General features: G+C 57.6%; 1 protein-coding gene and 1 non-coding gene across 4 annotated transcripts in view; one reads left to right on the forward strand and one right to left on the reverse strand.

The window, feature by feature from the left end:
- Positions 1 to 504: 504 nt before the first annotated feature.
- LOC120602771 (5S ribosomal RNA) lies at positions 505 to 623 on the reverse strand. Its single transcript, XR_005652838.1, has one exon. It is a non-coding gene; the product is annotated as a 5S ribosomal RNA (ribosomal RNA).
- Positions 624 to 7258: 6635 nt separating this feature from the next.
- The window catches only part of ASS1 (argininosuccinate synthase 1), a 47491-nt gene continuing 30041 nt past the window's right edge, over positions 7259 to 24708 (forward strand). The window contains exons 1-6 of one of the 3 annotated variants that reach the window (XM_039862866.1): positions 7259 to 7349; positions 12131 to 12192; positions 13773 to 13880; positions 15720 to 15788; positions 17146 to 17334; positions 22980 to 23036. In XM_039862866.1, coding sequence (XP_039718800.1) covers positions 13776 to 13880; positions 15720 to 15788; positions 17146 to 17334; positions 22980 to 23036 — 420 coding nt within the window. In that variant the 5' untranslated portion in view covers positions 7259 to 7349; positions 12131 to 12192; positions 13773 to 13775. Of the gene's footprint in view, positions 7350 to 12128; positions 12193 to 13772; positions 13881 to 15719; positions 15789 to 17145; positions 17335 to 22979; positions 23037 to 24708 lie in introns of those variants that run through there. The other 2 variants (XM_039862868.1, XM_039862867.1) reach the window with 2 other exon arrangements.

Below are 24708 nucleotides of genomic sequence, written 5' to 3' on the forward strand. Positions count from 1 at the left end.
CCAGGACACCGGAGGGGAGGTGCAGACCCTGTGGGAAGAGCAGGAGCTGCCACCCACCCACACCTGCACTGCCATCGGGGACCCAGCGCGTGCATGTATACCATAAAAATGTTTGTTTTTAACCAGCTCGATTTCTTCATCCAACTCATTGCTTTGGTCAGGTGGGGCTGTGGCTGGGAGAGAGAAAGCCACTGCCTCTGGTCCCGCAGCTCTGGGACGGGAGACCAGCAGCCCGCTGGTACAGAGGGTGGCCCAGGTCCCTCTCTGGGCTGTTACTTCATCCAAAAATGTGAATATGACGATAGCCAACCCCATAGGGCTGTGGGGCGAATTAAATGAAAATGAAATGCATTACACTGATAGGAATACGTAGTAGCAAAAAGTAATTTCTTAATTAAGAATAATTCTTAATTATTTTTATTTATTTTTATTTATTTATTTGGTTGACCTTACAGATTGCAAAGACCTTGTCAGCTTACAATCTCTTATTTTTTTAATTTTTTACACCTACAGCACCTGGTCTTCCTAGGTGGTCTCCCATCCAAGTACTAACCAGGCCCGACCCTGCTTAGCTTCCGAGATCAGACGGGATCCGGCTTGTTAAGGGTGGCATGGCCGTAGAATTCTCAATTATTTGTAATGAATTAATTAAATTCAGTCATTTACTCATCCCCCAAAGATTCATTAGGTCCTCCCTATGTGCCAGGCAGTGAACGTAAAATCCTGCATTCGTGACCACACGTCCTAATGGCAAAAGGTTTATAAACAAGGGAAAGGAAGACTAAAATGTGTGCTTGTCAGTGAGTGAGGGGCGTGAGGGGAAACCAAGTTGGGAAGGAGGGGAGGGGGGCCAGGGAGCGCTTTAGCAGGCCGTCGGGGTGGGGCCTCAGGAGAGGCATGCTTCAGGGACTGAACAAAGCTTGCAGAGGTCTGGGGGACATCCTGGCAGAGGAACAGCAAGTCCCAGGGCCCTGGGAGAGATGCTGGTGTGAGGTCGGACAAGGGGAGGAGGCTGGGGACAGGGTGGTGGGTGGGGGAGGCTGGAGCTTTGGGCAGGAGAGGGAGAGGAGGGAGGTGCCATTGGAAGGGTGAGGGGGTTGGGGCAGATCTTGTGGCCTTGGGGCCACTGCAGGGACTTTGGCTTTGACAGTGAGCTGGGGAAGGACAAGATTAGAAGATCTACGTATGTACTGGCGTGTCTCCAGTGTCGGGGACAGGGTGTGAGTCTCAGGGGACTCAGCGGAGCCCAATGCTGCTTCTGCCACTCTGCCTGTCCCTGCCCTCCTCCTGGGCTGGCTGCAGCTCCGGCCTCAGCCCCTGACCACCCTGTCACCAGCTGCCCCGGACATAGCCTCTGGCAGGAAAAGGCTGTCTTTTTTTTGCACATGGTTTTGGAGAGGAGGGATCTTTTCTCTCTGCTGCCCTTGCTCAGTGTGACACTGTCACCTCCCCCTTCTCTCATCTCCCTAAAGCAAGGAAAGCTGTCTGAGTTATTTCCCCCGAGGGGCCCATGGCCATCAGACCGTGCTAGCCGTGCTGCTGCAGTAAACAGAGAAGAAGTCTCTGTGCCCATTTTACAGGTGGAGATAAAGAGGCTCAGAGAGAGAGAGGACATGACCCAGTCTCTTGCCTGATAGTTGACCGATCGGTCAACGGTTAGAACGAGTCTCCTGACCAGACTAACAGCCCCAACTGAATCTGCCCCGGCGGTTCCACTAGCAAAGCTGGTTTTGTTTAAACCAGGGGTCTGCGGCCGTTTTCTCTAAAGGGCCGCATGGTGACTATTCCGGGCTTCGCAGAACATCGAGTCTCTGTGGCCCCGCCACTGCAGCCCCGGAGCAGCCACAGTCAACACGTGAACGGAAGAGCGAGGCCGTGTTCCAATAAAACTTTATTTATGGACACTTACCTTGGAAGTTCATATCATGTTCACGGATCATGGAATCATCTTTTGATTTTTTCCCCCATTTACAAATGCAGAAACCATTAGCATGTAAGCTTTACGAAAACACAGGTGGTTTAAATGGTAGAAGTCACTACTGGTGGAATTTCAGGCTGAGTGGAGGAGAGACAGGTAGGAGCGGACTGGGAGAGGGGCTTCCCAAGCTCTCCCACACCTCGTTTGTACAGGGCTCCGCTGTGGGGCCTTTGGGCTGAATGCCTCCCTTTGTGCAACCCTACTGCCCATAGGGCTCATGCTGTGACCTATGAACCCTGCCCTTTGCTGTTAATTTTTTATGGAGCCAGAGACTTTTCGCAGCCCAGGAGGGCCGGGAGCAGGATGAAGAGGAAGGACCATGGAAATTCAAGACTTGAGGCACCACCGAGGGAGTGTCCATTCAGTGGGGCCTCCCTCCTCCCCCACCTTCCCCTAAATTTCCCATTCGGGGCTGTAACCCAGAGGCTGGTGAAAGGGGTGACTGCTGAAAGTCCCACAGCCAGCCCGTGGCGCACTGCACCCTGAGTCCAGGCTGTGATTCCCAGTCTGGGGCTGCCCCACGCCACCCAGCCCTGCCCACACCCACAGGGATAGTCATCCAGCAGAGAAGCCGGCTCCAAGGGGTGTTTCCATTTCTGCTTTTCCAGCTGCCAGTCGTCATTGGCCAGGATCCTGTCCTGCCGCCCAGCCTGCTGGTGCCACCTGACCTCTGAGGCTGTTCCGAACCATCAGAGGTGGAAAACAAGCCTGCAGGTCACTTATTAAATTCTATGATGCAGCTTTTCCAAGAACTCAACAACTGGACTCTGTGTTCCCACTGGGTGGGGACTGGCAACCTGGGGTCCAGCCTAGAAGACACTCACTTCCTGAGGCCAGTGCCCAGGCTCAGGCACTGGCAAAGTAGCTTCTGATGCCAACCGTGAGATGGCTACAGGTCGAGGTGCTTGGGGTCTCTACACGCCCAGCCCCTCCACGACCTGCAGGTGTACAACTCTCGAGTGGCCGAGGAGAGACACAAGACAGGAGGGGTCTGCTCCATGGTTACGTTCACAGGTGGTACCTATGTCTGTAGGTTGCTGGGGGATTTAATGAGATCACGTCCATCAAGTGTGCCGGGCAGCAGTTCAGACAAATGGCCACAAAAGTCAGACCTGACCCTTCAAGAAAGCCACCCCGGCTGCAGTGTGGAGGGTGGATTGGAGACGGTGGTGAGCCCAGGTAGGAGGACAGGTGAGGTGTCCCCTGCAGAGGCACAGGGGAGAGGGGATGGTGGTCTAAGCTAAGACGACAGCAGTGGGGAGAGGGAGAAGGGACAGGAGCCACCGTGTTCTTCCACTTTGTCGCTGGAAACTTCAGGCGTGCATCATCTCGTGCCGGCATGAGAGAGAGGACGTAGCAAGGGGCCCATCTGCTGGAGGAGGGGAAGCGGTCAGAGGGGCATCCCCAAGGACCATAAGGCAAGAAAGATCGGCCCATTGAGGAAACCACGGCTGGCCAGTGCAGCTGGGGCGTAGTGAGCGGGGGCAGGGGAGGAGGTACAGAGCTCTAGGATTGACCTTAAGCGTGATGGGGACCAACAAAGTCTTTTTAAAAATCATTTTAATTCAGTAATATTTCAGAATATATCTCTAAACCTAAAAAATCTTTTAAAAACGTATCTACGATACCATTATTACACCTTAAAAAATCAACAGTAATTCCTTGCTATCACCAAATACCCTATCGGTGTCCAAACTTCCAATTGTTCGTGAAGATAGTATTTATGGTTAAAAAATCAGGATTCAAATAAGGCCTACGCATTGTGAATGATTATCTCTTTCGTGTGTCTTTTAACTCAAAGTTCTCCCCTCTTATTTTTTTTAATTAAAAATTAAAAAATCAACTTTACTGAGATATAATGATTTGAGAAGTTCGAGGTTGGTGCAACACCTGAAAATCAATGTAATTCACCGCATTTATCAAATAAAGGAGAAAATCATATGATCATCTCTATAGCTGCAGAAAAAGCATTTGATAAAATCCAGCCCCTGCTCATAATAAAAAGTCTCAACAAACTAAGAATAAAAATGAACTTCTTCCCCTGATGAGAAGCACCTATGAGGAACTTACAGCTGACACCATACTTCATGACGAAAGACCAAATGAATGCCTTTCCCTAAGATCCTGAATAGGGCAAGGATATTCACTCTCACCAACGCTGGGGGCCCTTGCCTTTGCAATTAGGCAAGAAAAAAAAGCACGGAGATAATAAAGGGAAAAGTAAAACCGTTTCTACTCACAGACAACATTATTCTCTAGAAATATCCTAGAACATCCTAAAGTATTTACAAAAATCTACTAGAATTAATCAGCGAAGATCGCAAGGTTGCAGAACAGAAGACCAATATACAAAAATCAATTGTGTATCTATATGCTATCAACAAACAACCGGAAAACGAACTTTCAAATATCATTCGCAATAGTATCAAAATTTCCATACTATTTACAGTAGTACCGAAATGAAAGACAGGCGAGACCTATATACTGAACACTATAAAACATTGGTCAGACATCTAAGCCACGATGGAGCTTTTGGCACTCCCATTAAAACTGAGGACTTTTATACCACTCATCAAAGATGCCCCAACCTACCAGCTCTTCCTCCTTCCTCTTCTCTAATTAGAAGACTCAGGCTTTTGCCCGAAAATAGGCCTCCACCTGGCAATGCATCAAGGCGTCCAATGCAATATCCATCTCAAAGCTGGGCTTTGGAGCAGCCATACCTGTGACCCTAAGAAGCCCTATCTCTTCTAGCACGAGAAGTGACCCCGTTCACACTGATGCCACAGACTCCAGGCCGTTCCCATAACAGCCACACATTCTTCCCCAGCTGGAGCATGTCTGCTCCCATCTAGTCCCTTCAGAAGCCCCCACCGCCTGCAGGCAGCTAATGGAACTCTGGCTCTCCTGCTCTGCATTCGCTCGGAACCTAGATCCTTAAAAGATTCTTACCTCGGATGTCACATCAAATCAAGGAGCAGGACTGTGACACTCAAGGGCGTATATTTCAACACTATCTTAGAGACACACCTCTGATTTAAAACAAAAACAAAGATCACTCAAGATACAGCCTCCTACCACTTAACACAACTGGGTTTCTTTCCCATTGCTCATATAAATAACTATTTTTGAGTAAACAGTTTTAAGTGTTTTTTTAAATGCTGGAAAATTTTTAAAGATATAAATAAATGGAGAGATATACCAATGTCACGGATTGAAAAACTCAATATTGTTAAGATATTCATTCTCCCCAAACCGAAATATATATAGATTTATTGCAATCCTCGATCAAAGCCCAGCAGGCTTTTTATATAAACGGACAACAAGCTGTTTCTACTATTTATTTGGAAATGCGAAGGATCTAGAATAGCCCAAACAGTTTTGAAACAGAAAAAAGTTGGAAGACATACATCATCTGACTTCAAGACTTCCTATAAAGCTGTAGTAATCAAGACAGGGTGGTATTGGCATAAGAATAAATAAACACAGCAATGGAACAGAAGTACGGTCAATTAATTTTCCACAAAGGTGCCAATGTGATTCAATGGGGAAAAAAGAAGTTTTCACCTAATGTTACTAGAACAACTGGGAACCAATATGGAGAAAAAATGATCCATCACAGGGTTTTAAGGAGTGACTTGTTCTGAGTCACATTTTTAAGAACTCTGTGGCTGTCGGGTGAAGAAAGGGTTGCAGGGGGAAATGAGAGAAGCAGGGACGCTGTCAAGGCCATTACCACGGTCTAAGAAAAGACAGCAGACCAGGTGGAGGGAAGGGGGCAGGCTCTGGGCGTATTTAGAGAACGTGACTTCCTCAAACTCCAGGGCTCAGTTTCCCTACCTGCTCAGGCCTTGGTGCTGCTGTGCTTTTCGAGGTGCCATCCAAGGTCATGTACCTGGGAGGTGTAGCAGCTCATCGAGGAGCCCTGACCTGGGTATGGGTGAAAGGCCAAGCTATGGTGGCTGAGCTCCAGGTCGGGGACACCCTCTGGTCATGGCCCAGCCCGGGACCCAGGACTGTTCTGCAGGGTGAGGGCTGGGGCAGGGTGCGGATGTCCACCTGGCAGATGGAGGGGTGAGGAGGACAGTGGCTCATCCAGGAGCTCTCACCTTGATCTCTGCCTCTGGGCAAACATCCGCCCCACTGGTGCCCAGTAGGCAGGTCCCCTCTCAGGTCACCTGCGCCTGTGCATCAGGAAGGAACAGTCCGCATTGCTGGAGCCATTTCTGCAGCAGGGAGTAAAGGTTCCCACAGCTGGCAGCCTTGGCCCCTCTCTGCCAAGGGTCCCCAGCTCTGGCTGCTTCCTGGTTGCAGGAAGGGGCCTGGAACAGGGCTGCCTCCTTAATATCACGTATCCCCCGACTTGTTTTCCAAGATGGCTGAATGGCAAACCCATCAGTGCCTGCTCTGGGCTCCCACCTCCCAGGGGCTCAGGGCTGGGAGGACTTGGGAAGATGGAGGGAGCGGGCAGTCCTAGCTACAGCATTGCCATGGAAGGGGCAGAACCTGCGGCTTTATTGGGCTGTGGATGCAGTTGGGTGCTTCGGGGGCTTGTAAACCAACCAGGCTGGGAAACTCCTGAGGCACAGAACCTTCTGAAATGCCAGACCGGGGGAGTCACGACTCCCTGTTTCTTTTGCAATAAGAAGCTTCACCTCTGTGAACCTCGACTGTCCGAGTTGCCCAATGGGTAAACAGGCAGTCTGTCTGCAGGTCGTTATTCACTGGGCGTCCCGGGAGTTTGGGCAGAGAGCCAGGAACCAGGCAGGCCTGGGAGGAAACCCCGGCCTTCTGATGCCTCCTCCGCCTCGGGCTTGGCACCCGTACAATGGGCTCCAGCTCTGGGACGGGGGAGTGCAGGTGTGGAGTAAGGGAGGGGCTTTGAGGACCGCAGAAAAGCCGGCTTGGGACAAAAGTGGGCACGACACTCACCGGCCTCAGGGACTCATCCCCACTCCCGCTTGCCAGCGCTTGCATGCTCTCCACCGCCGGGCGGGAAGTCTCTGGCTGGGCTGCGGTCACCCTGAGAAGCTGCCTGTCCCCAGGCCAGGGCGGGAAGACTCGCGCCGCTAACGCCCTCGGGAGGGAGCGCCGGCGAGGGGAGGAGTGGGGGTGAGCGCGGGGTGGGTGGGGGAGTGGAGAGGGAAAGGGGAGGGGAAAGGAGGGGTCGAGAGGTCGGCCCTGCCCATCGCCGGTGGCCGCGAGCGCAGAGCGGATCCTTGAGGAAGCCGGGCCCGGGGGCGGGGCCTGTCGCGCGCGCACCCCCACGTGTCACCAGTCCCCGGCCCTGCCCCCGGCCCTGTGCTTATAATCCGGGTTGCGCGCTGCACCCGACCCTGCTCCGCCACCTGCCACCGCCGCCTGGGCCCCGGTAAGGAGTCCCCTTCCCACTCCCTAGCCTAGGTCACCCTGTACTCTGTCCCACAGAAGGCGAGCCGAGGAGGTCGAGGGGACCCGGGGCTCGGACCTGGACGGAGGGCAGCGGGGCCGACGCCCCGGCTCCTGTTGCTCGAACACCCAGGAGCCGGATTCCTGGGTCCCGGGGCGCGAGGCCCGGGTCTGCGGGGCTGGTTGGGTTACGCGCCCCTTCGCGGGGCGAGTTCCTTTTTGGGTTTCCCTTCGCGGATCCAGCTTCCTCTGTGGAGCGAAGCCCCCAGATGGAGACCTCGGGAGTCAGATTTGCGTGTTCCAGATTCTCTGCGCGCCCCGCCCGCGTCTCGGTCTCCCCCTCTTTTCTCTGGGTGAAACCAGAGTTCCACCCCACCTCTACCCTCGCCCCTGGGGCTTGGGCGCATCGGCCCCTTGCACAGCCCGAGCCTCAGTTTACCCCGGGCGGATGGGCGCCTTGACGCGGGAGGTGCGCCCGGAGCCTGCGGCGTGACTGGGTTCCCACCCCTGCAGGCGGCGTCTGTCGCCTGCTGCCTCCTGAAAGGGGTTTGCGTTCCTGCCCAGGTGGGGCTCGTCACCTCGCCAGCCGCGGTGCCGAGTGCCCGGTTATCCGTGGCCCTGGCCTCGGGGCTGTGGGAGGGGCCGCTCCGCAGGAAATGTCCGCCGTCCGTTTGTCCGGGTGGCTGTTGTTGCCTTTGGCCCCTTGAGCGGCTGCGCCCTGCAAGGAGGGAAACGAAAGAAACGCCTCTCCCATCCTGCCAGGGCCCTTCCTGAGCAGGCGCCGCCACCCGCCACCTCAGTGTTCCTCTCTGCGAAGTGGGGCGCCGGCTCCGGAGCCTCGCGGTCTGGCTGCGCATCTGGGCAGGATCAAACCCGTCCTTCCCCAGGAATGGATCAAATAGTGCCTGGGCTTTGATCCCTCCCTCCTTCCCAGCCGGCGCCTGATGACAAGAGAGGGCATGTTCTGGAGGCCAGCCCACTCCAGCCCCGAAGGCCGGCACCCGGGGCGAAGCCTTGGGTCAGCCTCCCAGCTTCCCAAGCCTCAGTTTCTTCACCCGTCACAGCTGCCACAGGCTTGGGGCTCAGTGGAAGTCCCCGTAGACTGCTGCGAGCAGTGCCCGGTGCCTTCACTCGCCGTGTCTGGGGAGGGTCTCGCCTCCGGAGCCAAGCTGGGGGCAGGAACTGGCCCGGGTCCTCTTAGCTTAGGCTCAGGTGGGAGAGGGAGCCGGTAGAGGCAGGAACTGCCACAGAGGGGTTGGGGGCTTTGGCAGTAGACAGGAACTAGAGCGAGTCTCCATTCTAAACTCCCCCCCTTAGCTGGAGCTAGGGGGCCTGTCCCAGGTGGAGCCACCTGTATGCTGTGCCCAGAAGTAATTCTGGCTCTGCCCAGTGCTAGTGAGTGCTGAAACCTGCCCACAGCGTGCCCAGACCCCAGGCCGGGCACAGTGTAGGGGGGAGGAGGGAGGCCCCCACTCAGCACTGAGCAGTCTCGAGTGCTCACTCGTGCCCCCATCAACTCTGGGCTTGTGTGGTGGGTCGGCCCTGATGGTAACTGGTTTCCTTGGCCCAGGGTCCGGGAGCCTGACGCGCAGTAGGGGACCAGGCCCAGACTCACCTGCTGTGCAAGCACTTTCCCATGGCCCATGTTACCTTCCCCCGTGGCTCCTGGGCAGCCGCTAAGACAGCCAGATGCCTTCCTCTGAGTACACAGCGCCTGTGGGCGCCCATGCAGAACGAGATAACCCGCTGGAATTCAGGGCCTAAGGCTCTGGTTTCTATTCTAACGTTTTGGGCAAAGTCGATCTTCCAGGCCTTGGCTCCCTCCCTCCTGTGGGCAGGCACCCAAAGGCGCTGGATATTATTAGGAATAATAATAAAGGCACCCATAATAAAGGAATGAATGTTCTCTTTCCTCCTGTAACTAAGTGTTCTTTGGAGAGGGTTTGAGTATCTGTCCCCAGGACCTGGTAGGATCTGCTTAGTCTCCCTACCACCTGCCTCGGGATGTTTTCATTGAAGCTGGGGACTCAACCTTTCTAGCCACGGCGGACTTCCAAATGACCCTCAACCCTGGGTGGAGGAAGCTCTCTGGGGTGCTGGTCATCCCAAGAGAGCCCAGAGTTCCAAGAATCAGGGCTGAGAGCCAGCTCAGCGTGGAGCCTAGGGCGAGCCTCCTGCCCTCAGCTCCCTCACCTGTCATTTGGGAAGAAAACCCCTCCCCTGTCTGTGTCTCATCAAGAACATGCCGGTGAGAGAACCGGTCTGGGAAGCACATGTTGAGTCTGAATCCTGACAGCGGCGCCTCCTGGTCGAAGGGTGGAACTGCAGCCTAGCTCTATCGGACCTGAATGAAGGCAGCGGAAGTGATACGAGCTGCAATCCTACAATGAGGAAATCCCAAAGTCCAGCAGAATTCTTGCAGCGTAGGTGAAGCTGGGATTTTTAAAAAAAAAAACAAAAAAACAAAACTATAATGAACCCGGCTCAGGTGAGTTACCAGTTCAGGGAGGAGTTCCAGAAGCAGGTCCGCCAGGCCGTAGCCCTGAAGTACAGACATATGGAATACCGATTGGTGAGGACTCCCCGGGGATTTTGTTTTCTGGAAGGCGTGTAAGGTGAGGGGGAGATGGTCTTGGTCTCCCAGAGGCCAGCGTGTGCAGAGAGCAGAGTGCAGGTGCTCCACAGTTGGCCTGGGCTTCGATCCCGGCACCGCCACCTGCTAGCTCGTGGCCAAGGCAAGTCATCTAACTTTTCTGAGCCTCAGGTGGTAATTATAGTCTCCACATTGAAATCATGCACGTGTGGCACTGAACATAGTATCTGTTCTTGCCATCGTTCCAGCTCTGACAATTCAGACTTGCATGAGTTTCCTTAGCATTGAGTGGGTGGCAGGCTGGCCTGGCACATCCACTGGAAGCTGGTGACATGGCTCGTCCTGGGGGCACGGAGAATGCCCCCTGCCTTGCCGACTTGGGCCAGGCTGGCGGGCATCTTGGCATGTGACCGCCTTCTTCTCTCCTCCCAGAAGTCTGTCTTCTGGTGAAGGATGTCTGGGTTGGCACAGGTTGCCCTGAACTTGCTCCAGGCTCTTCACGGAGGGTGGGGACGGGGCAAGGCTGGGACTAGGGGAGGCTGAGTCCAGCCAGGATCTGCCAGCCCCCTCTCCCAGGCAGGCAGCCCAGTGTCAAGCTAGAAGGGTATTCAGGTTGGGATGGTGAGATCGAGCCCTGGAGAGTGACGGGCTTGCCCGAGGTCAGCCACGGCAGTGGTAGGACAGTTCAGTGGTCACAGGCTCGGTGCCCAGCTCTGGGCTCCTTCCCCCAGCATCTCACTGAATCCTTGAAGTCCTGTGGCAGAAAAGCTGTTCTCACCCCCCTTTTGCTGATGTAACTTGAACCCAGGTCTGGAGGACCCAGCCGCTGTGCTTTACCTGTAGTGAGTACTCACTCGCTGGCTATGGCTGGTCTCCCTTTTCCATCTCCGTCTACCTCCCCTAAGTCGAGGCCTCAGCTTCATTTTTTTCTGCAGCAGAGACCGTGCTGGCTGAGGGAGGAGCTTCACCGGGTGCTGGGAGGGCAGGAGCGATGCCCGTGGCAGATTGCATCATTTTCCCAGGCCACCCGCCTAGCTAATCTCTGTGCATACACACTGAGGCCGAAACATGCTGTGCACACACACGCATGTGCAGACACACACATGCAGGCATGCGCACACACGTTCACTCTCAAATACACACTCCCAGATGCATGCCTTGCTCCACACAGCTCAGACCAGAGGCTGAGGTCCTCCGTGCCCATGCAAGCACACAGCCTGGCAGGCAGGAGGGCTCACTCGTTTCTGGATGAGAGCATGCATGGAATTCCAGGCTTCGAGGGGAGTTCGCCCCTCTCTTTTTATAGTATCCTGAGTGCCTGCCGCATGCCGGGCACTCTCTGCCAAATAATCCCTGTCTCCTCAGAGCTTGGAGTACAGGGGAGTTGGAATACAGCATGACATGTCTAATGATGGGCCACTTCCAAGGCCCCGTGGGATCACCGAAGCAGAGCGGGAGAGGCACAGCTCTGTCTCCACGAGCTGCCCCTCCGCCACTCTCGGGCCCCACCCTCTTTGCTCCTGGTGCCTTGGGAGGTGGCAGAGCAGGGGTGACTCTGAGAGCTGACTGACTCTTGAGTCCGCATCATCTCTTCCTGTCTCCAGTCCACCCCAGCCACCCCAGGGTGTCTGAACCACCTGCAGCCTCCCAGACTACGCCTTGCCCCAGCACCTCCCCGCCGCCCCCGTGCCTTCCCAGAGAGGGGAAGCCTCTTACCTAGGAGTCCAGCTGATCTGGATTTCAATCCTGGCTCTGCCACTTATCAGCCAAGCAAGGCTTTGAGCAAGTCCCTTAACCCGGGCCTCAATTTCCCTGTCCCTAAAGTGAGAATAACACAAATGGAAGACGCAGCTTCTAACGGACATGTTTGCTCTCCAGATTGTGGCGATGGTTTCATGGGTGTAGACACACGCTGAAGCCCACTAAGTTCGACACCCTCAATATAGGCGTTTATTGTATGTTAGTTACACCTCAAAAGGGCTGTTTAAAAAATATGCAGCAGGATGCACGCCCCACCCCAACCACACCTCCCCACACCACTCTCGCTCAGCCAGGCTGCTCAGAGGGGGTTCCGGTGGCTGGGAAGCCTGGCCAAGGCCTTTGGCACCCCACCCCCCACCTCCCCGGCTGGGGCTGCTTTGCTGGGAAGCTGAGTAGCTTTTGGTTTGCAGAGTGGTTCACAGAGCGGTGAAGACAAAGTCCAGAGGCCGGGAATCCACACCTCCAACCTCAGGTACTTCCCACCTTGAGCCCTTCCCGCCTCCCTCCCACCTCCTTCCCTTCATCCTTAATGGCCTGTCGCCTGGCTGCGGTTGCCATGGGCACTGTCTGCTGGCCCCGGGGTCATGGTCTGGTGAGTTACCAGCAGCCCAGCCGGCAAGGACAGGGTCTGGCAGGTGGTTGAATGGCCAGTGGAGGCGAGAGTTGTGGGCAGCGACCAGAACCACCCCCCAAACCCACTGTCCCATGAGGTGGCTCCTTCCAAGTCCAAGAGCAGTGGGGGCGTGCGGGCCTCGGGGCCAGGCCTGGGGGGTGTCAGGAACTGCAGAGCGCGTGCGTGTGGTCACGCAGGCGGCCTGTGTCTAAGCTCTGCTGCACAAGGCTGGGCCGCTGGGCCAGTGCTCCCCCTCTCTGGACCTCCAGGCCCATGGAGAGTGTTCATTAGACACGCGCCTGCACCATGGCGGTGGCGATGATAGGCCCCCTCCTGGGCCCCGGGGGGTCTGTGGAGGGGTGTCCACAGCCTTTCCCAGTTGTGTCTTTGACCAGGCTGCAGCGTAAGCGCTCCCACCAGACTCAAGCATGCCCCCTGCACACGTGGGGGCCAGGTCCAGGTGGCCCTGCCACCTGCTGACCCCATGACCTCAATCAAATGCTTCATTGTAACTGAGGAGAGGGATAGAGTGGGAAGAGGGACAGATCTGTCACCTACATCTGCAGGAAGGGTCCACAGGTCACAGAGAGGTGCCATGCGACTGCCCGTCTTCTTCCTCCTCTGGGCCTCGGTTTCTCCATCTGCACCCTGGGGCTGGGCCTCTGAGCCCCTCCCAAATGATCGCGTTCAGCTTTCTGTTTCCCCTCTCAGAGGCACTTGCCTTTGAAAAGAGCCTAAAACCCCAATGTATGAAGGCTCACCAGGGACCCATGTGCCAGAGGTGCACGGTGGCCCTGCCTCCATCCTAGTCCACCTGCAGCTGGGAGGCAGCACTGCATGCTGGGAAGGGCCCAGGTCCCAGAGCCAGACAGAGACGTGTGCTCTGGCCTGGATGGGCAGGACAACACCTCTGTCATGGGGTCAGAGTAGGGATCAGAGTGATTCACTTGAGGCCCCCAGGGCCCTGCCGGGCACTCTTCAAGCTTAGTGCAGAGCAGTTCTGATGGGGGTGTGGGGGTGGCTCGGGGCGAGGGCCGTCCCCCATCTCCTGGCTGCTGTGTGTCCTTTGCGTCCTGGCCTCGGCCAAACAGCTCAGCCTCAGACGCCTTCTTTAGCTGGGGATTGTGGCTCCAAGACAAGCCATCCCCTGGTGTCCCCAAACCTTTGTCAGCGTTCCCAGGGCCCAGCATGGCCCGTGGGTGTGCGTGCAGTCTGCAGGCTCAGGGTCCCTGGGGTGGAGTGGGAGTGCGGGGGTGGGGTGTGCAGTGGCTGCAGGAAGGAGCAGCTCCTCAGCTGACTCTGATGATGGTGAACATTCAGGCTCCCCACGGCTGGGGTGGGGGTTGGGGGGCCGGGCCAGGAGGGAGCCGTTTGCAGGGGCCGGCAGGTGGGGGTGGACTGGCTGTGCATCACTTAAATTCTTCCCCAACTCCCTCCAGACGATGTCCAGCAAAGGCACCGTGGTTCTGGCCTACAGTGGCGGCCTGGACACTTCTTGCATTCTCGTGTGGCTGAAGGAACAAGGCTATGATGTCATTGCCTACCTGGTGAGCAGGTGTTCAGCATGTCTGTCTGTCTATCTCCTGCCCATCCAACCTGCCCGTCTGGTCACGGTCGCTCTCCCAAGCTTGTCCTGAGCTGTGGAAAAATGCTTCTCATTGTGCTCCCTCACTTCCTTCATCTGCAAAATGATCATCCCTGATGTCCCCCAGGTCTGAGGTGTCCCCCAGAGCATGGAGGAGGCTGGCTCTCCTGCGGGTGACTGGAGGGGGAACACCGGAATGAGCTTGGCAGTGCTGCTGGGCCAGCCTGCTGGAGGGGGACCATGGGCCCAGGCCTGCTGGGGACCGTGGGCAAGCACACAGTCGTCCTCTCTCCGGAAGTCCCAGTCAGCCCCCAGTAATTCAGCAGACTGTAGAATCCTCCAGCGGCTGAGCAGGCAGAGTCCTTGGCGATCACCTAGTTCTGGAATGGCAAATAGGCCACTGGCCATAGGCAGTAGGTTATGTATGATGCCACTTTCCCACCCAGAGGCCTGGCAGACATCCCTAATCGAACCAGCTCCGCTCCTGACAAACCCGGACACACACTCTGAATCTTCTCTGCACTTGGCGGTGCTCTTCGGGACTCCTGGTTGCAAATTTTAGAAATCCAACTCAAACTAGCTTAAGCAAAAAACAAACACAAGCAAAAAACAAGACAGTTCTTGGCTCATGTAATTGAGAAGCCGAGGGGTCTGATGGCTTCAGGCGGGGCTGGATCCAGGTGCTTATCCAGAGCTGCCTCCATCTGTACTCAGCTTGACCCTTGGTCTCTCGTCAGGACAGGCAAGGTGACCATCCTTAAAGCTGAGCTTTCCCCAGGGGCTCAGACAGCTGGGCCCACGGAAACTCTCACTGGCTGTGTCTCGGAGGGCTCTGATTGGCTAGCCTTGGGCCATGGGCCCGCCCCTGCAGTGAGAAGGGGACATGGTTTGCTCCCTTTCAACCCTGTGGAAAGAGGTACCAGGAAAGAGGGTTCGGTTCCGAGGAAGCGGGAATGGTGCTCTGCACCTAAGAGCGCCTGGTCCCCGGTTTATTCAGGCGGGGTCGTGAGGCCCCAGGGAGGGGAAGCGCCTCGCTGTCGCCCAGTGAGGGAGAGCCACAGCTGTGCCTGGGGGCCGGGAGCCGGGTGCCATCATCCTGTCAGCCGCTCGATGGGACAGTCTGGATCCCTGGCTACCGCCGAGTGGATTAGAAAGCTGAGTGACCTCAGAAGGGCCCCTGCAGCTGGGCTCTGGGAGGGTTCCAGAGTCTGGTGACCAGAATGCAGGGCTGAGGTCCAGGCAGCAGGCCAGAGTGCAGCTGGCAGAAAGCACACCGGTGTCTAGACCGGAGCCCGAGCCCCCGGAACCGGAGGCGGGGCTGCTGCACAGGGCAGCCAGGAGCTGAGCACCGGCCTCTCTGCCTCCTGCCTGCTCAGATGCTTCCAAGGGCTCGTGCTTGGCCAGGGGTTGGGCAGGTCCTGACAAGCCAACCTTTGTCCTGGCTTTGGAGGAGTTTGCGGGAAGAGATAAATGGCTCAAGGGAAGCCCTCGACCTTTAAGGCAGCGACAGCAAATGTTGCAGCCGAGAACACAGGGACAGGCTCAGCCAGTTCTTCTACCCACGGTGATGGCTTCCGGAGGCTCCAGGGGTTGGCTCCCGGAAGTATTCTCGCTTCCGCAGACCCTGGTTTGTGCCCTTTCCCCTCCCTGTGAGCTGGGCGCAGTCTGAAGCCCCTCTGTTTGGAGGCTGTTGTGGGTGTGGACGCCCTCGGCCTGGGCTCACCTTGGGGATGCTGACATTCTTCTCACCCGCTTCTTCCTGCCCCCTGACTGACTGAGGCTCTCTGCTTCTGCTCCCCAGGCCAACATTGGCCAAGCGGAAGACTTCGGGGAAGCCAGGAAGAAGGCGCTGAAGCTCGGGGCCAAAAAGGTACCCAGTGGGAGGCAGGATTTGGGGCTGGAAGCGGAGTTTTGACACGGTGGGGATAGCAGTGGGCCTCTCGATCCTAAAGTTCCTTGTCCCCTGCATCCTTTCCAATTGGTCCTCTTGCTTCCAAAAGTATGAAATCATCTCCTTCTGCTTTCGGATGTGTAGGTGCCATCATCTTCCCGCCTCCCCAGCCTCTCTTCCACTCAGCCACCACCCTATCCGTCTCTTCCTCATCCGTCTCTTCCTCATCCGTCCATCCACCCACCCTCCCTATTTTATCTCTGTGTCCACGACCATCCATTCACTCCAATCCACTCCACCACCACCCACCCGCCCATCCACCTATCCATCCCTCTTTTACCTCTGTGTCTATCCACCCATGCTTTCATCCATTCAGCGAATCAGGACAGTCCAGCTGAGTTCAGTGCCTTGGTCAAGCATCTAACCATGTGGCGAGCGGGCCAGCACGATCCCTGCTCTCATAGGCTCGCAGTGCAGAGTGCCAGCGGCTCCTGTGGGGACGTCCCCGTCGCCCGAGTCAGAAGGGGTTCCCTCTGCAGGGCGCTTGTAACTCACTCCGGAATGCAGCACATTTCCTACTCAAGGGTCGAGGTTTAACAAAAGTCATCATTTTTACTGCAAGACCGCCCTTCAGTGAAACAAGGCGTGAATTGCATGTAGCCTGTGGGTGCTAAGGTACCAGCCCTTCACCCGTCATTGCTTTTGTGTATGATGGACATACCATTGTGAAACCTGTCCTTACTCAGAGTCTCCTGGAAAGGGTCTCAGGGACCCCTGGCATCTACATTTTGAGAACCATTCCTCTAGATGAGAGTGTCTTGACCTCAGCACGAGTGGCACGTGGCCGGCTGTCCTGTGCATCGTTGGGTGCTTAGCAGCATCCCTGGTCTCTACCCAATAGATGCCAGAACCTCCACCCCAACCTACCAGTTACGAAAATTAAAAATCTCTTCAGATAGTGCCAATTGCTCCCTGGAGTTTATGGGTCACATCTATCTGCTGCTCTAGATCTTAGGTGGCAGCCAAGTTTCCTCTCAGGCCCAGAATGCTGCGCTGGGAGGGTTTTAAGGCCCACATCTGTTTTTAGCTGGATGGTGTATCCGGATCGATTAGCAATGTCTGCCCTGAGTGCAGGAGGGAGAGCTACGGTCGATGAGTGCTGGGATTGATTAGCGATGTCTACCGCAGGGGCGGGAGGAAGCGTGGAAGCCCCGCTTGCCAGGGTCCATTAGCAGCGGCTGCTTTAGATGCAGGCGGTGTGGGGCCCCTGGCGTTCTGCCCTCTGATTGGCCCTCGCCTCGCTGAGCCTCCCTCCCACGGGCTCCTGTCCTCGTAGGTGTTCATCGAGGACATCAGCAAGGAGTTTCTGGAGGAGTTCATCTGGCCTGCCGTCCAGGCCAGCGCTCTGTACGAGGACCGCTACCTCCTGGGCACCTCGCTGGCCCGGCCCTGCATCGCCCGCAAGCAAGTGGAGATCGCCAAGCGGGAGGGAGCCAAGTACGTGTCCCACGGCGCCACGGGAAAGGTGAGGCGAAGGGCGCACAGCGCTGGGGAGGCGGGGCGAGGCGGGGCGCGGGGAGAGGGAGGACGGAGGCTGCCGGCCCAAGGACCGACGGCCGGGAGCCGCCGCAGGAACCCAGCAGGCAGACTGGCCTGTCCCGTCGGAAAGAGAGGAAGATAAGTCGTAGGTAGTAGTGAGTCTCCGGTGCAGTTCCACATGCCTTTGGAGCCATGTCACCCCATTTGGCAAACCTGAGCCTTGGGGACGTCGCCCCGGCCGTGGTCACAGAGCGTGAGTTGCTGTGTGACCAGTGGAAAGGGTCAGAAACCTCCGGTCCGGCTGGGTTTGAATGCCAGCCGCGTGGCCTTGCTGTGGCCTCCGGTGAAGCGCTTCCCCTCCCTGAGCCTCAGCTTCTTCATGCGCAAAATGGGGACGAGACCCTGCCTCAGCTTCCCAGGGCCGTTGTAACAAAGCGCCGCGAGTGGGGCGGCTTAAAACAGAGACGCGTTGTCTCGCGGTTCTGGAGGCCAGAAGTTCAAAGTCAAGGTGCCAGCAGGGCAGGGCTTCCTCTGAAGGCCCGAGGGCGGGAACCGTTCCGGCCTCCGCCCTGGCTCCCAGCTCCGGCGTCCGTTGTTCGATGATGCATCCCTCCGCCCTTCGTCTCCCCGTCATCGCGCCGCTGCGCCTCTCTGGTTTTGTGTCTAAATCTTCCTCTTTGGAAGGACACCGGTCATGTTGGATTAGGGCCACCTGCCACCTGATGGCCACGTGTGAACTCGATGACCTCTGTAAAGCCCCTATGTCCAGTAAGGTCACATTCTCGGGTACTGGGAGCTGGGGCTCCAACACAGTTCACCCCACAGCACACTCTCGCGTGCACCCGTGCAGGCCGAAGGAGGAGGGCGTGCAGCACGCTCACCCACAGGTGGCAGTGCTCAAGAAACGAGATTCCTAACGACGTTGGCAGCTGTCAGGTGATGCAATTGCCAAGACTCGAGTCCCAAGCTCTCCATGTCGGTAGTCACCACGCTGACAGTCCAGCACAGGGCGTGGCTGCCTAACAGCCCCCAGTCAGAAGACTGAACCTCCCTCGCCAGCATGTGTGCCGAGCTGACCCCGGCCTGCCCTGATGGTAGGGGGAGCAGGCCCTGGCTCACTGTGACGCAGGGCCACTGGCAGCTGAGATTATGATGGAGGGGACACGATTCGAGGGTGGCCTTGCCAACAGTCGTCACCCAGTTCACGTCATTGAAAGCTCATTCGCTAGAGCATGAGGTCAGCAAGCTGGCACTGGGCATCTGCAAGGGGTGGGGCGCGTGTTTACCATGGCAACGTGTTGAACTTCCTGGGCCCCTTCTCCGCCCTCAGGGAGAGGAAAATGGATGCGTGGTAAGGCAGCTGGAGGGTCCACACCAGGGGAGCTGTGGGGACAGCGGGCAGAGGGCTAAGGGAAGGCTGTCTTACAGGGCCCAGCCCTGGGAGATGAGTACAGGTGAATGAATAATGGGGTACAGGAAGTGGCCGGGCAGAGGGAGCAGCCTGTGCCAAGACCTAGAGAAGGGGCCATGGATCGGGAGCTATAGCCCGGAGAGAAGCTTATTCCTGAGGGCGATAGGTTAGGACGTCTGGGAGGGCCTCAGGCTGGAGGGACGGTGGCCAACGACACCCCAGTGGGATGTAGGGGTTGTTCTGGCCTGAAGTGGCGGCTCCTGTGACAAAGGGGACTGGTGAGTGTTTCCGCTAACACCCCAGTTGTGAGCACATTTTGAGGGTGATGGGAAGTCGGATGAGGGAGGTGGGCTGTTCAGACAGAGATGTGGGTGCAGCCTTCCACTGGAGGGCGTAGGAGAGGGTGCCGGAGAGCCCAGAGGTTCGGGGCCTGTACAGCTGGGTTCGGATCCTGGCTCCCCTGTTTTCACACTGTGTGGCTTCACCCCCATGCACCTCCATTTTCTCATCTGCACAGTGAGGATAAGATAGAACCAGCTCATGGAGCAGTGAGAAGTAATAAGTAGGATAATTCTATTAAAGGGCTCGGCACGGGCCTGGCTCCTGCAGGCAGAGGAAGGTCAGTAAGACTACATGTCAGCCCAGAATAAGGAAGTTTCTGAGCCGTCTCCTCCGGCCATGATGAAATGAGCTGGGCAGTGAGCTCCCTGTTCCAGGAGGTATTCAAGCCGAGACAGGAGATCAGGATTCTGGCCAACGGTACCCTCAGGACTGAGGACGGGTGGCATTTAGGGCCGGTAGGGTGAGTGTGTGGGTGCATGGTGGGTCTGGCTCTGGCTTGAGTGGCTCTTGGGGTCCAAGGGGAGACCCCCAGAGTAGCCCACATGCTGCTGGCAACAACCTCCAGCCGCTGTGTGCGCTGCTCCATTTGGCCACCAGAGAGCACCAGAGGCTTGCGTTTGAGACCATCTGGGGCTGACTCTGGAGGAAGGAGCTGGAGGAGCCCGCCGGCCACTCAGGCCTCTGTTCACACCCTGGTCCTGCTGGGCTGTGGGTCCCAGAACACCCCACTATGGGGCAGTTGTGTGGCCCCTTGGGACTTGGGGATGTTCCTGCCGTTGATACTCGGTGTTCAAAAGAGAAGCAGCCAGACTAGGAACTCTGGTGACAACTCCTCTGGGGAGTGGAGGTGGTGCTACCTGGCACGTGCCATCTCTTCTGGGGGTCGATGGGCAAGACAGACTCTCATGCCTCAGTTTCCCCTCTGTGCCTCAATTTCCCCTATTTACAGAACCTGAGGAAGCCCCCAACAACCCCCGGAGAGAAGTTTCTGGAGCTGAGGGTTTGAGTGGGGAGGACCAGGAAGGCCCAGTGTGGGGTCCAGAGAATTGTCCAGTGTGAGGCAGGGAGGTGGCGGGGAGGGAGCAGCCAGCCGCCTGTAGGGTCTGATGGTCTGGCCGGCTGGGGGTGGGCATCAGTGACCACATACCCAGAGGTAAGCGTGCTGAGCAAGCAAGGGGGGGCCCAGTGGCCCAGCAGGGGGAGCCAGGGCCTGTGATGGGGCTGGCAGCCCCAGAGGCAGAGCCCAGCAGGACACCTGGCAGAGCTCTCTGCAGGGGGGTCACAATGAAGAGAGAGGGCGGGGGTGTCAGCGGACGGCAGGGGCTCTCCCGCAGACTTGGGAGAGATCCAGTGAGGTCAGTGCTCAGGTTCTGGCCTTCGGATGAGTCAGCTCCTGGCCTCTCCCAGCTTCTGGCTCCTGAGTCAGGGGTGCGGGGAGCCAGGGCCTCGGGGGTCCTCGTTCCAGCCTCATGGATGTCACCTTCGTGCATTTGTTTATTCACTCCATGCGTTGAATATTTGTCCAGCACTGGCTTTCGTCCACGCATGGGGACCCGGTACAGAATGGGCCGGGGAGGGACTCAGGGGTTTGGGAGCCCTGGCCCAGCAGGGGGTGAGGGACGGTTAGCACTGAGACATCTTGGGGAGCAAGAGTCAGCCAGAGGGATGTGACGCCAGAGGGATGGCACCTAGGCTGCACGAGCAGCCTGTGCCGAGGCCTGGAGAGGAGAAGGAGGCCGCTTCCCTCCCAGGGCCCAGCCCGGTGGCACCTGCCGAAGAGCTCAGGCTGGGGTCCACCCCTCCACACTCCTCTGAGACCCTGCTCCATCTCCCCTAGAGAGCTGGACAGGAGCTGGGGTGGCCCTTCCAGGGCCTCCTCCTTCCCACCAGTTTCGGAAAAGGGGCCAGGAAATACGAGACTTGGGCAGGGGTGCAGGGAGCGGGAGTTTTGTAAGTGGCGCCATCTGTATGGCCGGCGCGGGGAACAGGTGGGTGACCACCCCCTACCCAGCCCTTCCAGTCCCAGTGGGCGCTGCACCCGCACTGTGTCAGCACACGGATGCACAGCAACATTCCCCTCCCCAGCACCCTGGGGTGCTGCTAGGGGCTGCCCGGGGCGGGTGGTCCTGGGGTTTGGGAGTGGAGGGGGCGGACAGGCCTCACGCCTCATCTGGGACAGACTGAACCAAGGGAGCTAGTCTGGCTCTGCAAGGGTCTCTGGCCCTGGAACAGATGGGTGTCCCCGCGGTGGGTCTGGACGGCAGACACCAGCCGGGGCTGCCTGTCTGAGGAGGCACAAGCCACCATCGTGCTGGGGACACGTGAAGAATTGCCAGGATGTGCCATACCAGACCATGTGCCTCGCAAAACGAGTCTGCTTTTTATCACAGATGTCCCCACGCTGGGAACTGTGCCGGCCGTAGGCTGTGGGGCAGGTGTTACCGCCCGCGCCTCAGTTTCCCTACTTGTAAGATGTGGGCGATAGTAGAACCCACCTCAGGGGGCCGCCGTAAGCGGTCAGCGAGTTCGTTAGTGCGGAGCTACTGCGTGAATGTGGGCCATTAGGTTCTGCTGGCTGTGTGACTCTGGGCAAGTGTCTTCACCTCTCTGAATCTTTCCTCTGCGGCGAATCGGGGTTAACAATCCCACTGGCCCCAGGCTCTCCTGTGTGACAGCCAGCGCACAGTAGGGACTGGATGACGGGCGAGGGGGGTGGCAGCTTGCCTGCGGCTCGGGGACTGGGAGGTATCCGCGAGGAGCAGCCTCCCCCCCCAGCTCTGGCAGCGGAGAGAGGGGCAGAAACCCCATTTCTATGTCGCCTGACAAGGCTCTGGAAAATAACATGTTATTCCCGCCGCCGGCTCGCCGCGCCCATGCAGTTTTCACAGTAGGCGAAAGGTCCCTCTGTTATTTCCACAGCGCTGTCTCCCTCCGGGCCCCCGAGCGGATGGGGAGCAGGCAGGACGCTGGCAGCCATTGCCTCTCGTGGTTTGGGCCGTGTGGCTGAGGCCAGCGCTGTGGGCGGCCTCCGCCCCGTCATCGTCGTCAGAGTCTAGGATGATGTTTGCAGCTGACTGGGGTGTCGGGTGATTCTCATTTCACTGCAGATGCAGGCGCAGAGAGGCAGGGTGGCCCACACCGGGTGGCAGGGAAGGGCACCCAGTCACCGGGCTCCAGCCAGCTCTGTGCCCTTGGACTTGTCCCTTCTCTCTCTGTTTCCCTCTCTGTGCAGAGGAATGAAGGGTCCTCAGTGGTCACCTGTTCCACCCTTCCCTCCGCCAGCCATCATATAGATGGGGAAACTGAGGCTCAGAAAGGAGACAGGGCTCCCAACATGATGGATGTGGTTGGGGGGTGGGGGGGGCACAGCACCATGGAGCTGAAGCCCTGAACTTGATCTCTGTGCTGGGACCGGTGCAGCCAGGCAAGAGGGGGACCTTCAGAAAGAGGGTGAGCTGGGGGCAGCCCCGGGCCGCCCGGAGAAGGGCCTGGGGTCTCGGCAGGCAGAGCCCCAGCCTTGCACGCACCGCACCCTGCCGTGTTTCTACAGTGCGCCCCTTCACCCCAACACGTGCCCACACGCACATGCTCACACACCAGCACACACGGAAGTCACAGCGTTCGCCACACGTGCCGGGCACCCTGTCCTGCCTGCCCACGATTGGGACTGCTGACAGTCCCCACCTCAGAAGGTTGTGAGGTTGGAGGTGAGTTCGCGAGTTCGCTCGCTCGCTCGCTCGTGAGAGGAGAACCATCCAGCAGCCCTGCCCTGAGCAGCCCTCAAGCTGTTGACAAGGGACGGGGCGCTACCCCTGCCCCTAGTCCCCCCACCCTGCCCCCATTCTGTGGCTCCTGACGACCCCTGCTCCATGTTTCAGGGGAATGACCAGATCCGATTTGAGCTCACCTGCTACTCGCTGGCCCCCCACATTAAGGTAAGATGTCGCCATCTCAGGGGGGTGGGTGCTGAGGGCTGAGGCCCCCGGGGGCAGGGTGTGGGGTTCTGGGGGGACAGGCACGGGGTACACCTGAGTCTCCTCCCTGTGGGCAGGGCCCTTCCCCACAGGGAGCTCCCTGCTCACGCCAGCTGCGGGGGCCCAGCACTCTCCCTGACCCTTTTCCCCTTGCGGGGTGCTGCCCAGGTGTCTGGGTCAGTCAGGGAACTGGACAGGAATGCTGCCCTTGAGCAGGGTCCTTGGCCCTCTGGGGTCTGGCTCCCTGGGTGTCAGCGGAACAGTTCTGGGACGTCTGGCCCATTTCTGGGCTGCTCGCAGCCCTCCCAGCCCCGTCAGAGCCACCCAGCTAAGGCCCTGGCTCCTCCCAGCGGCCTAAGCCCACCCCCGACATCTTGGACCTTTTCCTGGGATAAGAATCTCCAGGATCTTGGGGAACCGCCACCTCTGCCCAGGGGTGCCACCTGGGCGGGAGAGCTCATCAGGACCGTCCAGCCTGCCCATACTGCCTGCTCCCTCCAGCCTGACCTTGGACCTGGGCCTTTGTCCGTTCATTCTTCCGTTCGTTCGTTCGTTCATTCATTCATTCATTCATTCATTCACCATTCACTGAGTGCCGGTCTCCGGGCACACAGCGCACAAGGCTGAGCAGTAGAAATACAATTTGCACCACAAATGTGAGCCCCATAGATAAATTAAATTTTTCTAGTGGCCACATAAAAAAAAAAAAAAAAGGTGAAAAGCAATAGCTATCTCATTTTTTTAGGATATTTTATTGAACCCCATGTATCTAAAAGGATGTCCTTGAACGTGTCATTGATGTAAAAAATTACTGAGATGTCTTACACTTTTTTTTGTACTGGCTTCAAGTTCCAGTGTGTGCTTTACAGATACAGCACATGTCAGCTGGGATCAGCCACATTTCAGGGTTGGGTGGCCACAAGTGGCTGCTGGCTGCCATACTGGACAGCACAGGCGAAGGTCTGTGCTCCTTCGAGGCCACTTCAGGCTGCAGCTATAGGGGCTTTGCCCCCTCCCAAGCCTCTGAGGGGCTCTGAGGGGTTTCCATTTTTTTTTCCTCTTAAGTGGACCATCTTCCTCTGTCCCTTTTCCCAGCCAGCAGCTGCTCGAGGGGTGAGAGTGGCCTGGAGGTGGGCCATAATGAGCTCTAATGATCCATTTTGACCCCAAACACTGGGGCTGAGAGGCCCTCGGACAGTAGCTGTCACTGACTTGCTGCAGGCTGGTGGGTACAGGGGGCCAGGGTGTCTGGTTTCTGAGTCTTTGTCTGAGGAGGTCAAGCCCAGGGGCTGGGATCAGGGGTGCAAGCTGATCTCTGGGAACTGAGATGAAACTAGAGGGTACCCCCTTTTACCTGGTCCAAGGCTGCCCATTCTAGGGCTTGGGGGGGCCTTCTCCTACCCTACCCCACCCCCAATTGGGCTGTTGGGTCAAAGGCAGGGTCCTAGTTGGCTTCAGGAGGGAGTGGGGGCTCTTTGTCTTGAGGACCTGCCTCCAACCCCCCCACCCCGAGCTGGTGGAATAAGCTGGGTCCCCTGCCGTCCCCACCTGCAGTGGCTCTGGGATACGGAAGAAGGGGAGCACGAGAAGTGGGTTGGGGCATGGCTAGTGTCGTCTCTGGGCCCCACCACCG

This window comes from Pteropus medius, unplaced genomic scaffold (assembly GCF_902729225.1).
Source record: "Pteropus medius unplaced genomic scaffold, Ma_sr-lr_union100, whole genome shotgun sequence".
Taxonomy (NCBI): Eukaryota; Metazoa; Chordata; class Mammalia; order Chiroptera; family Pteropodidae; genus Pteropus; species Pteropus medius.